Source organism: Sarcophilus harrisii, chromosome 6 (assembly GCF_902635505.1).
Source record: "Sarcophilus harrisii chromosome 6, mSarHar1.11, whole genome shotgun sequence".
Lineage (NCBI taxonomy): Eukaryota > Metazoa > Chordata > Mammalia > Dasyuromorphia > Dasyuridae > Sarcophilus > Sarcophilus harrisii.
In genome coordinates, this window is record NC_045431.1 from 162,858,949 (window position 1) to 162,872,000 (window position 13,052).

The 13,052-nt window shown below is 34.6% G+C and overlaps 1 protein-coding gene across 2 annotated transcripts in view; it reads right to left on the bottom strand.

Annotated features, from left to right (window-relative positions):
* MOB1B (MOB kinase activator 1B) overlaps positions 1-13,052 on the bottom strand; it is a 65,952-nt gene that overhangs the window by 19,332 nt on the left and 33,568 nt on the right. The window contains exons 1-2 of one of the 2 annotated variants that reach the window (XM_031942811.1): positions 8,035-8,433; positions 1,506-1,672 (exon numbers count right to left, since the gene is read on the bottom strand). In XM_031942811.1, coding sequence (XP_031798671.1) covers positions 1,506-1,672; positions 8,035-8,081 — 214 coding nt within the window. In that variant the 5' untranslated portion in view covers positions 8,082-8,433. Of the gene's footprint in view, positions 1-1,505; positions 1,673-8,034; positions 8,434-13,052 lie in introns of those variants that run through there. The other variant, XM_012551949.3, reaches the window with a different exon arrangement.

A 13,052-nucleotide genomic window follows, 5' to 3' on the forward strand; every position in this document is an offset into this window, starting at 1 on the left:
GCTTAAATTCTTTAAGTTCTATGCTTAGCATACAGATTCTAATATCTAGAATTCCCAATCTGGCTTCATCTTAATTTTCCAGGTTTATTTCATACTATGGCCCTCCACAAGCACTTCCATTAACCTCTCCTGCATAGATACCCTGTCTTGGAGGCTATAATTTGCTACCTGGAATGACAAAAGTAATACAATTCTGAAAATGTTTATTTTCCTCTCAGGCCCAGGAGTAAAGAGGGACTTAGTGTAAAGTACTTGTCTTTCACCTTCCTCATACAAAAGGACACATCGTTTGGTCTTGTAAGAATGTGTGTAAGTGCTGTACTAGCTTACTGTATACCAGTTCTTTCTTATTTAACCCCGGTCTCACCTTGATCAGTGGTCTATCCATAATTGGGCCACAATACATGTGGCTGAATATAAATAGGAATTCTATTCTAGCCTTCCTTCTTCAAGTGGAGAAAAGGAGAAAATTCTTTAAAGGAAGAGGAAACTCTCATACCTTACAGGAGACTATACAAAAACCATTTTAAAAGGAACTTCTTATCCAAGATAAAAGGTCATAAATATACACATTTATGTTACAAGGGAGAAAAAGATCAGGCATAGAAGATGGCTATGTGAATTATAAAGGTCAGGCATCCTGCTACCAAGGCAAATCAACCCAATGACAGCTTGGCAGGAGACATGTACCTTGCTCTGACTGATCAGGGTTTCTATGCTGTGGGACTACTTGCCTAACATTTGGCAAATCAACGAACTTCTTCAGCATTCTAATCAAAAGAATTTAGTTACAAATTGCAATCTGTCCATCTCCTAACAATCTTTGTAGTTCCCACAAGCTCAGTGGACAATAATATTGTCAGACTTACTAGTCTCATTAAAATAATCAACAATAATCAAAATATTAAATTGTAATGCTTCTCCTAATTTACAGATTAGCTAATTCAGGTTACTCATTTAATTGGATTTTTATTTTGTGACATGGCTTACATCAATTTCTATGAGGTAAGAAAATCAATTCATACATGAACACTTGAATCTTATATTTAGCCCCCAGTTTATAGCATTTATTTTCATAAGATTTTGTTACAAGTTTTTTCCTTCCTATCCTTACCTCTTCTTTCTCTGTGACAGCAAGAAATTTGATAGAGGTTATACATGTATAATCATTTTACAATATTTCCATATTAGTCATGTTGTTAATCCTCTTACTCCTTTATCCTTTCCTCACATCAATTCACCACCATACACCAAAAACATAAGCTCTGTACTTGAAGTCATTTTTTCCCAAGGAACTAAAAGTACCCATGAATTGCACATGATTTATCTTTTTAACAAGGCTATCTAATTTCCAACGTGAAGTACTCTTTTCAGACAATAAAGGCTGCTATTTTGCAGCAGTTAAGAAATTTGAAGCATCTGTTCCCAAGAACTTTATAAGGACAGAATCACATTAAAGCCAAGTACAAAGCCACATGTCCACAGCAATGAGAATGTCCACTTACTGTTCACTGCAACCCACTCATTTAAGTCTTCCCCCTCAGGAAGCATGACAGCTGTCCGCAGGTTGCCACTCCCAAGGGTGGCTTCTGCATGTTTCAAGAGCTCATACTGGTGAGAACCTTCTGGAATGTTCTTCTTTGGCTTAAAAGTTTTGGAGGAGCGACTACCACTATAAGTAGGAAAACAAAAAAGGTTATTTTCATTATTTTGGACAGAGCATTAACCTATTTGATATGTTTTGTCTGGCACAATAGATGTTTCCTTACAGATACCCAAGCAAATGTGAGGGGCATAAGTAGCATCAGTCTCCCACTCTGGTGACTTATCTCTCTACTTATATCTCCATCCCCTTTATGGAAGCTCCTTGAAGGCCAAATCAATTTCATTTTTATGTGTATTCCAAGGGCTTAATAAGCACCAAAGCTGGCAAAGGTAGGTACTTAAACTTGTTGAATGCCCAGCTGTTAAAAATATTGGATTGCCCAGATTACAGACTTCCCTAACAAACAGTGACCAAATATTTTGCCTTTATTAATGCAGAATACCCTAAAACCAAAGCTAATAATGATAAACAAAATTCTATATTGAAAATTCATAATGGCACGATGGGTTTTCAACTTACTCCATGCTTCCTTCTATGACTTTCTACTAGGGAGAATTTTTATTGAAAACAATATATAAATTTAACTACCTCGTATACTAAAAACAAATTATAAAGCGCTATAATCAAATAATACAAAATAAAACAAAGTTGCTCAACTTCATTCAATTTCTTCTCTAGTCTCTAAAAGTACTAGCTTTTCTATCCTACTTTTTGTAAAGAGTTAAAAATACATAGACTAGATATAGAAAATCATGCATACAACAAGATTATACAATGATCATGTCTGATGGATGTGGCTCTTCAACAATAAGATGATCCAGGCCAGTTCCAATGATCTTGTGATGGAAGAGAGCCATCTACAGCCATAGAGAGAACCATGGCAACTGAGTGTTGACCATAACATAGCATTATCACTCTTTGTTGTTTGCTTACATTTTGTTTTCTTAATTTTTTTTCCTTTTTGATCTGATTTTTCTTGTATAGCAAGATTATTGTATGTATATGTGTGTGTATACACATACACAACGGATTTAATATATATTTTAATATATTTAACATACATTGAATTACTTGACATCTAGGGGAGGGGCAAATTTGGAACACAAGATTTTGTAAGCAACAATGTTGAAAAAATTATCCATGCATATGTTTTGAAAATAAAAACTTTAATTTTTAAAGTCATGCATGATAGCTAAGGTGATAACCTAACAGTTATGATACCACTCTGAAAGCATAAAGGAATCTGGGCCATCACTTGGTTTCCAGGGAATAGAGGATTTCAGTAGATTTGAAATAATTTCCAAGTGCTGTTGAGTGCTCATAAATAAATATATTTAAAAATATATCAGGATGAAAGAAGCCTTAGAAATTCTCTTGCTATCTTTTTAAACAAAGCTTGTTATAATTTGAACGTGGGAATTGGGAGATTATGCTTTATTATCAGTAAATGTTTGATTTTATACCTCTTTTTTTCTATCTATATGCCCAGGGTCATGTAAATATTTGTTGGATGAAAAGGGATTATAAGTGGAAAGTCTAAGAAGTCCTGTTTTAAAAGATGGATGGGGATGGATAGGGAGCTAGGTGGCTCAGCAGATAAAGCACCAATCCTGAAGTCAGGAGGACCTCAGTTCAAATCTGACCTCAGACACTTAAGACTTCCTAGCTGTGTGACCCTGGGCAAGTCACTTAACTCCAATTGCCTCAAAGAAAAAAAAAGTTGATTTCTTTCATGTGAGCAGTTTTGTCAAATTAGATTACATATCAAATGCAACTGGGTATAAATATAAGTCACTATTCAAACTATTACTATTCATACAACTATTCAAAAAAATAAGTCAATGTATTAAGAGCTTACTACTATGTACTAAGCTCTGTGCTAAATGCTGGGGGCTTCAAAAGAAGTCCCTGCTTTTAAGGTACTTACAATCTAATAGAGAAGACAATATGCAAACGAACACATACAAACAAGTTACATACAAGATAAACAGAAAATTTTTTCCAGAGGGAAGATGCTTGCATTAAGAATTGGAAAAGGCTTCTTGCAGAAAACAGGAATTTGCCTAGGAAACAAGGGAAACCACGAGATGCTGAGGAAGAAGGAAAAAGTCCCAGGCACGGTGAACAGTCAATGAAAATGTCTGGAAGCTGGATATGTAATACCACATATAAGAAACAGCAAGAAAATTAGTTGTTACTGGATTGAATAGTGCATGGAGGGGACAAAGGTGTAACAAGATTGCAAGACTGAAATCATTTTAAAATCTCAATATGGGGGAGTGGGGGAGAGGTGTTCTTCCTACTCAGACCAGAGTTTAGGAAGACTACTTTGTTAGCCAAGTAAACAAGAGATTTGAAGCTGAAAGACCAAACAATCCAATTGTGAGAGACTGCACCTGAATGGTTACTGTCAGAAGAGAAAAAGGGGTGTATATACCAGATATTACAAAGAGATTTGACAGAAGACGGCAGCTAAATGCATGTTGGATGTAGAAGGGAAAAGTTGAGAACACCACCTCAGTTCAATCTGGGGATTTTGCAGGATGGTGGTATATACCTCAGTGAAAGAAAAGTTGGAAGGAGGGTCTGGTGGAAAAAATAATTTGGTTTGGGTCATGTTGAGTTTAATATGTCTTAAGATGTCTAACACATCTAGTTCAGCATATTCTGGCAAATGGTAAATTCTTACATCTGTAAGAAGAAAGATCTGAGCTGGAGAATCACCTCCTTAGAAAGGACACTGTCCAGCAGTAAGAGATAAAACACTTGTGAGCCTACCTGCCAAACCAAATCCAAGAACCTATAAATACAATTACAAAACACTTTTGACATAAAGTCAGCTCTAAACAATTGGAAAATTACAAACTGCTCAAGGAAAGGCAGAGCCAATATAATAAAATTCTCTATTATTTATTATAATCATTAGTAATTATGTAAATTATCTATTGTGTCATTCCAATCAGTCAAAAAAATCAATTTATAAAACTAGAAAAAAATAACAAACCTCACCTGAAAGAGCAAAAGCTCAAGAATATCAAAGGAGTCAATGGGGAAAAAATGCAAAAGAAGATGGTTTAACTGTATCACATCTCAAACTGTATTAAAAAGCAGTCATCAAAACAATCTGGGACTGGTTAAAAAATAAGAATGATTCGATCAGTGGTATAGATTAGGTACAAAATACATTATAGCAAATGGCCATAGTCATCTAATATGATATACCCAGAAAACCACTTTTGGAACAAAAACTCACTAAAAAACTGGTGGGAAAACTGGAAAAAATTATGGCAGAACCTAGGCATAGTATACCAAGATCAAAATGGTACACAATTCACATATAAAGAGTTATACCATAAGCAAATTGAGAGCATGGAATATTTTTTTAGCTGTCAGATTTTTTTCCTAGGTTTTTGCTTTCCTTATGATTTTGGTTGCATTTGGTTTATTTGTGCAAAAACTAATTTTTTATAACCAAAAGTATATATTTTCGATTTTATAATGCTTTTCATATATCTTTTGTTCCTAAATTCCTCCCTTGCATAAATTTTTTGCAACAGGTATCTCTGATAAAGACCTGACTATATATAATAGTCAAATCAAATTTATAAAAATCCAAGTCATTCCCAAAGTGATAAACTGTCCTTTGACAGGCAATTTTCAAAGAAATCAAAGCTACCTAATATAGTCATATGAAAAATGCTCTTTACCATTACTGATGAGAAATGCAAATTAAAACTCTGAAATACCACCTATATACCTAACAAAAAAAAAAAAAAAAAGAAAGAAAAAAAAAAAGAAAAATATTGAATATTGGAGGGGATTGGGAAAACTGGGACATTAATGTATTGTTGGTGGAAATGTAAACTGATCTAAGCATCTGGAGAGCAATTTGGAACCGTGCCCAAAGGGCTATAAATTGGCTTTTATCCAGCAATACTACTTCTAGGTGTATATCCCAAAAACATTTAAAAAAAAAAAGGGGGGGGGAGGAGGGGTAGAGACCTATTTATGCAAAAGTATTTAAGCAGCTCTTTTCTGTTGTGGCTAAGAATTGGGAAATAAAGAGATGCCCATCAATTAGGGAATGGCTAAACAAGCAGTGATATATGATTGTAATGAAATATTATGATTGTCTAAGAAATGACGAGAAAGATTTCAGGGAAAAAAAAAGACATTAACTGATGCACAGTAAAGTGAACAGAACAAAGAGAACACTGTACATAATAGTAACATTAAATGAAGAACCCTGAATGGCTTATCTAAATCTAAAGCTAATCTAAATAATAAAATGATCCAAAACAATCTCAAAAGCTTAATGATGAAGCATTCTTTCTCCAGAGAAAGAACTGATACTGATGTAAATACAGACTGAAGCATTCTTAAACTTTTTCATTTTTGTCTTATTCAAGTCTTCATGTACACAATAATTAATATGGAAATGTTTTAAAGAATTGCATATGAATAACCTATATCTGATTTCTTTCTTGCTTTCTTTCTTGTAGGGGTGAGGGGGAAAGAATCTGGAACTTAAAACTTAAAAAAAAATTTTTTTTTTAAATTTTAAAAAAAGAAATGATCATTGAAATCAATGGGATTCTGATGCAATGTAATGAAATTTCATGGAAGAAGGAAGGAAAGAAGGAAATAAGCATTCATTAAGCACCTACTATGTGCCAGTATTGTGCTAAGTGTTTTAAAAATATCAACTCCTTTGATCCTCATCAATATTCCTAGGAAGGAAGTGCTATTATTGTCCCCATTTTACAGCTGAACAAACTGAAATAAAGTGACAACGTGATAATGCCAGTTATTGTTCTTGGTGATGCCAAGTCAATTTGACTCTGTAACGTGAATTTAGAGATTTGGTGTTATACCAAAAGATGAAGGAATTAATTTTACATTATATAAAATTTTAATGTTTTTGAAAGAATGACAGAAACTAAACAGAAAAAATATTTGTATCAACTATCTTTGTTAAAAGTCTAAAATCTAACCTTATACAGAGCATTAACACAAATACCCATTTAAATTCAAGTATTTAATCAATACCTCAAAGCACATCCAAGAGATGAGACCTGTCCAAGAGATGAGACCTGGGAAGGTCTGCTTAAGGTTATATGGTTTAAAAAAACAAAAACAAAAAGAAAAAAAAACAAAAAAAGAAAAACACTGTTTTGGAAGCCTATCAATGGCGGACAATTCATGACGCAGATTATTCCCTAAAAAGAACAAAGACGTACTATGACTGACCTCCAGAGTGGCAAATTCTCTGGGCACAACAGTTTCTCTACCTGTGTGCCTCATTGGGGAGAAAGAGTGAACACAAACTTGCAGAAATCCAACAAAGACACTGTATTCATTAGTGATTAGTGAAAGAATGTGTTTCAAGCTTATTAGCTGAAAGCTACAGTTTTACTACTTTTCCTTCCGTTTTCTCATGTGATAAATCTTTCACTTACAAAAGTTAATGATATCACTAAGAATGATTTGTGCAAATGAATCACAACTGGGGCTTAGGAGGTATGGTTTTAATTGTAGATGTCTTCCTCCCACATCAAGGCTACCTATATAGGACTCTGGGAGCAAGTTGTAGTAACATGGCCAACTTCTCTGGGGAATCACACTAATTTGATAGATAGGGGTGGGCAGAATGATTGGACCAGTCCTAGATCAGGAAGAGAAAGAGCTTTAAGAGCATTAGAGTTTAGCACTATGCCAACCCCTCTGCTGCATGTAGATGACAAAAATAGTTTTGCTAAAAGTGATGTTTGAGCTAACAAAAACCAAAATGTATAACCATTTCTCAGTGATTTGGGCACACAAGTTGTGGTCTACAGATAAAATGGAATACTACTATGCAGGAAGAAACAATAAATAAGCAATTCCAAGAAACATGGATAGAATTATATGTATCCATCCAGAGCAAATAAAGAGAACATGCAGAACATAAATAGGAATAAATTTACAACAAATAAATTACAACAAATCTTCATTTGAATAATTTTTCATGACTAAATTTGGTCCCTCAGAACAGATGAAGAAACACTAAGAAGTGGGGTGCTGAAGGTACAGGATACTGCATATGCTGTCAGATGTGGTCACTTGGTAGACTTACCTGCTTTTCTTTGTTACAAGAAAGAATTCAAGGAGAACTAAAGTTTTAGAAAAAGTCATCTAAAACTTAAACAATGTGAACAGTATTCAGGCATATTCAACATTCAAAATATTTGTACTAACATATTAAGGCATCATCTCATAACAGATTAAAAAAAAACCTTACAGCTAAATGACCTGAAAGATTATCTGACCCAACATCATCATTTCAAGAGCTATAGAAAATGGAGCTGAGGAATAAAGTGACTTCCCCTCTCCAAAATCAGTAATGGCCACCCTCCATCAATAATTCCAGAAACCATTTTAGTCCTCACCTTCTTTGACTTCTGAAGCTTCTGGTGCTGCTGACCTTCAGCTCCATCTTAATAACTCTTTTCCTTTGGTTTTCACAAAGCACTGACAAAGTTTTCTTGACTTCTTTGATCACTCTTCTTCCCTCACCAATTCAGCTCCAGTTAGTTTCTCCTTCATTCTTCTTTCATTTGTACAAAGGATGAATCCCCTAAACCTCTAAGTCTCCTGATTCTCCTCTATTCCTTGGTCTTATCCATGCTGATAATCAAATCTGTGCATCTGGGATTTTAAGCCATCACTGAGACCTTCCACCTTCCAAAAGCTGGCTCCAAACTAACTTTGTTATAGCCTCTTAGATCCTATCATCAACTGTTGTCTCCTTTCCCATACTCAAGCTGTACTTACACAGCATGTACTCAACACGCCCTACTTCTTGAATATACTCCTTTTTTCCCCTCCCTTACTACAATGCCCCACTTAATATTCCCTCAAATTGTTCAGATTACTCTGTTTGGACCTCTCTATTTGCAACTTAATATATTCCAAGTTATGTCACTGCTATTTAGAAGGATGCCATTTCTTCTATAACATTAAAATCTAATGGAAAGCAGGAGTTGCGTCTTATTTCATATTTTTAAACTCTTATTATGAACTTAAACATCAAATATGATTGTTTGACTGTACAAAGACTAGAAGACTGAAACTGAACTAGTGTATAGTATTAAAATGTACATTAAATTTAATACGTAGTATGAAGATTACCCTGTGTTTTTAAAATGTTTCAAGAATGCTTTCTTTATCACTTTTTAATCCTATAGCACCAAAGCTGCCCACATGACAATATGCCAAATAAGAAACCTGGAATTATTTTCTATTTTGTGTTTTTACCCTTTTATCCCAAACATTTTCATTTTCAGGATTTCTACTCCCCATCAAGGATTCTCCATAAAGTTTACTGTATGGCCACACTCTTTCTACGGTATGATCCATAAGAGAAAGAGTCTAAATGATTTCAACCACACTATGGTATCTGTAGAAGACTTTTAAAATTCTTTATTATTGCTTTTCTTGAATAAGAACTTTTTATACAGCTATGTATAGAGAATCTTTTGTCTGATACAAATGTAGCACTCTTAAAATGTTGTATACATATCTTTGTACCCCTCTGTGTTATCTCTTGTGTATACTATCTCTTCATTGTCGATCTCTTTTCTCAGATTACAGGCCACTGAAGAATAAGAACTTCTTTATCATTCTACATCTGAATCCTCCCTTCACTCCTTACTCCTAACCAAACACCGAGAGGCCAGCAGCCTTGGAACAATAATAAAACATTCTTAACTTGAAAAACCATGAAGAGAAATGAACTTCCTAAACATTGCTACAGTTTCAGAGCTGAATTGACATAAACACAAAGTCCATTTAACACAAAATATATAATGTGCTGATGGTTGTATCTTGAGGTGTGATTTTTAGGTCTTATAACTCCAGTGTGCCTCCACTCTGTCATGAATGATAGAGTTTCTAGGTCTCTGCAACAGCTGGGGTTTTCCTAGGGCTTTTTTGTGGACTTTCCTCTTCTGCCTCAGACATAGTCCTGCTGTCTACAAGTCCCTTTGGCCTGGCTGGTCATACAAGAAAGCTACTAACCTGTTTGCCTGCACTTTATTCATAGTGACATTTTCTACTGTTTGTAGACTTCTGACTTTGTGCAATTCTGGAGCAGAAGAAAACATTTCACTGGATTTCTCCATCATTTGTCATTTGTTGCTATTTGTTCATTTTTACCCACATTCAAGTGGCCATCTTAGTCAAAAGTCTCTCTTCAGACTTCATACCATTCATCTTATTTTCCTATGTAACAAAAGTTATTTGTAGAATTGTTCTTGTCATCTGATTAGATTCAACTGGGACCAGAGTACTTATCTTAGCACAGTGCCTCATGCAAAGTAGACGTTTGATAAAATGTTTGTAAAATGAACTGAAGTGGGAAAAAAAAGTGACAGATTTCTGTGCATTATTATTGTGGACATGTAGATAAACTCATATGGGGAAAAAAGGAAACAACCATTCTTCCTATCTTTTATCAATTATATTCATAAATGTTTTTGGTCTGACAATTCTAGTTAGCACAGAGCATTCTCATCTGTTTTGAAATATCCTTTACTAAAATTAATGGGAAAGAGGAATAAATACATGTTTATTTATTGCCTACTGTGTTCCAGGCACTATGTTGAGCCTTTAAAAAATTCTCACTTTACCTTCGCATCAATGCTACAAGTAGGTGCTATTGTTATCTCCATTTTACAGATCAGGAAACTGAGGGAAACTGAAATTAAGTAACTTGCCCAAGGTCACAACTAACATCTGAGGCTGAATTCAGATCTTCTTGATCCTGATTAAGCTTACTTAAAAGAAGGTGGGCATTCAGGATTTTTACTTCCATACTTTTCATGATTTACTTCATTGGTATACTCCTTTTGAAGGAGATGAAGCGAGATCTTTCAAGACAGTTGTGAAAAATCGAGTAAGGCTTCATCTACTTCAGTGTTTTAATAGGCCTGAAGGACTTTGAAGACTGAGTCAAGGGCATACCTAAGTCCCCTTCCTGCTATCCTCCCATAACATCAGCGGCTCCCTATTTCAGTGAACTATGGGCAACTGTGCACTTATTGGTCAAGTTCAATTTCTTGGGTAGTTCCCTCGTTTAGAATGTAAGATCCTCAGTCAATAAGGATGAGGGTCAGTGGTGGGAGAGGGTATTTACGTTAGGGATCAAAAGTGTTGACCCTGTCCCAGAAGATGCTTCCTCCTCCTTCGATTGTCTGCTCCCTGGGTTGGAGGCCCTTCTCTTGAGAATGCATAATAAACATTTATTTTTTGCTTTGCTTCTAGAGATCTCTCCAGCTTTTTTTTCTATTAAATGGTGACCCCCTCACTGTCTCTGAACCACACACTTTCAATTTCAAATCTCAATTCCTTCTAGTATCTGAGGCCAGTCTTCTGACCATAAGTCTTTCCAAATTTTATTAGACTGGTCCTCAGTTGTCAAACACGTTTATCTTCAAGTTAATATTCAAAGCCTTTCCAACTTGATAGCACCTCTCAGAGCTTATAATCAGTGGGAATAAGTTTTAAGAACCATAAGAGTGGTTTAATGGAGGAATTTGGGACTAATAAATCACATACATTATCAAAGGAAATGGTAGCTAAAGTGCCAGCTTATACTGGTATATGATAAATATTTTAATAGAAATGAAAAAAAATAGAAAAAGCATGATTTGTTCAAGATGAATTGTTGGTTTGTTACCATCACAGGCATGTAATTATTTGGGAAATACCCAGTATTACCTGAAGATTCTCATGTCTAAAGAAAAAAAATGATTTATATCAGTTTTTCTCCAACTGATTATTCCCATTTGAAAGTAACCCATTTCTTTTTGATATATGCCTCTTCATAGCACATGGAAGACAGTGACTGACCTATATTTTCTCATAACACAACTCAATTGTTTGTCTTTTGTTAATTTAATGAGATCAATATTTTTTCCTCTTCAGAGCATAAGAAATAAGTTGACAAAATGAGTCAAAGGAAACCTAGACCAAACCCCTCCCATTCTTTGTACTGTCATCAATCACAACTTGCTAATTGCATGCTCATGAGCGACAGATTCTTCCAATTTTAAAGCATTAAATAAATTTGGGTTCATTTCCTGTTGGAATCCTTACAAAGTGTTAACTCATTAGAGTTGAGACAATAATTATCTAATTTAGCATGGTTCAGTATGATTGATCTGATCCTACAAGATATTATGGGCCAAAATTTGAAACAAGGTACTAAGCAGAATTGAGGAGACAATGTTTAAATCTAGTTTAGAATTGATTTAATCCTATAACAAATAATGGTTTCCCAGTGATATAATGATTGGTGTGTACTCAGTGAACAGCATATAAGCAAGAAGCTCTCAGGTCCAGACACAGAGCACTCTGGGAGATACAGAAGCCCACAAACCCACTCTCGGAGGTGAAGTCAGATTCATTCCATCTTCCACTTTTGTGCTGGCTGAAGGGTGAAGAAAGCTGAGGCAAAGGACAAGCTGCAAGAGCTCTTGGAACTAAGCAGAGAGATAGGCCTCTAAGAAAACTAACAGGGCTATATTGGAAACAATAAAAGATCTGAACTTGTAACAGCTGGCTGCATTTAGGGTGATTATTACTTTGAACCCAAACTAAGGCTGCCTCCAGAAAACCTCCCCGAGAAACTCAGAGAACCAGCATATATTTTAGAAAAGAACAAGACCACAATTTCCTAAGGTCCATATCATATAAACACACACACACACACACACCTATTCTATGCTCCAATTCACTTAATGTATAAGTTTTTTTTTGTTTCATAAACACAAGCGCCCCAAAAAGCAAAACACAAAGTTGCCATCAGTTTGGAATGGGTTTTTATAGCTCTAAATGTTTACAGCAATTAAAAAAAAAAGAAACAGCAAATCAATGAGTTGGGCATGCAACTAAAAAAAAAAAAAAAAAAAAAAACACACACACACACACAAAAAAAAAACAACCCAGAAATAACAAATGAAAAATTCCCAATTAGACAGCAAATTGGAAATTCTGAAAATTAAAAAAAGTTAGCAAAACTACTAAACCAGTACATAAAAGAGCAATTTTTATGAAAAAGCCAATAACATGGATGAAACTATTGGTTAACTTCATTTTTCAAAAAAGAAAAAAGAAAACCAAGTTACCAGCATCAAAAATCCATAATGGGCACTATCAAAAACATCTAATATTTATCATCACTATTATTCTATACTATAATATCATTTAACACTATATTGCTATATTAACTATAGCAATAAGAGAAAAAAACTAAAGGAATTGGAACAAGCAATAAGGAAGTGAAACTATCACTCTATGTATATCATGGTATAATACTTAGAAAATCCTGGAAAATCAACTAAAAATTAATTGAAATTAACTTCAAAAAAAAAAAAAAAAAAAGTTGCAGGATATAAAATAAACC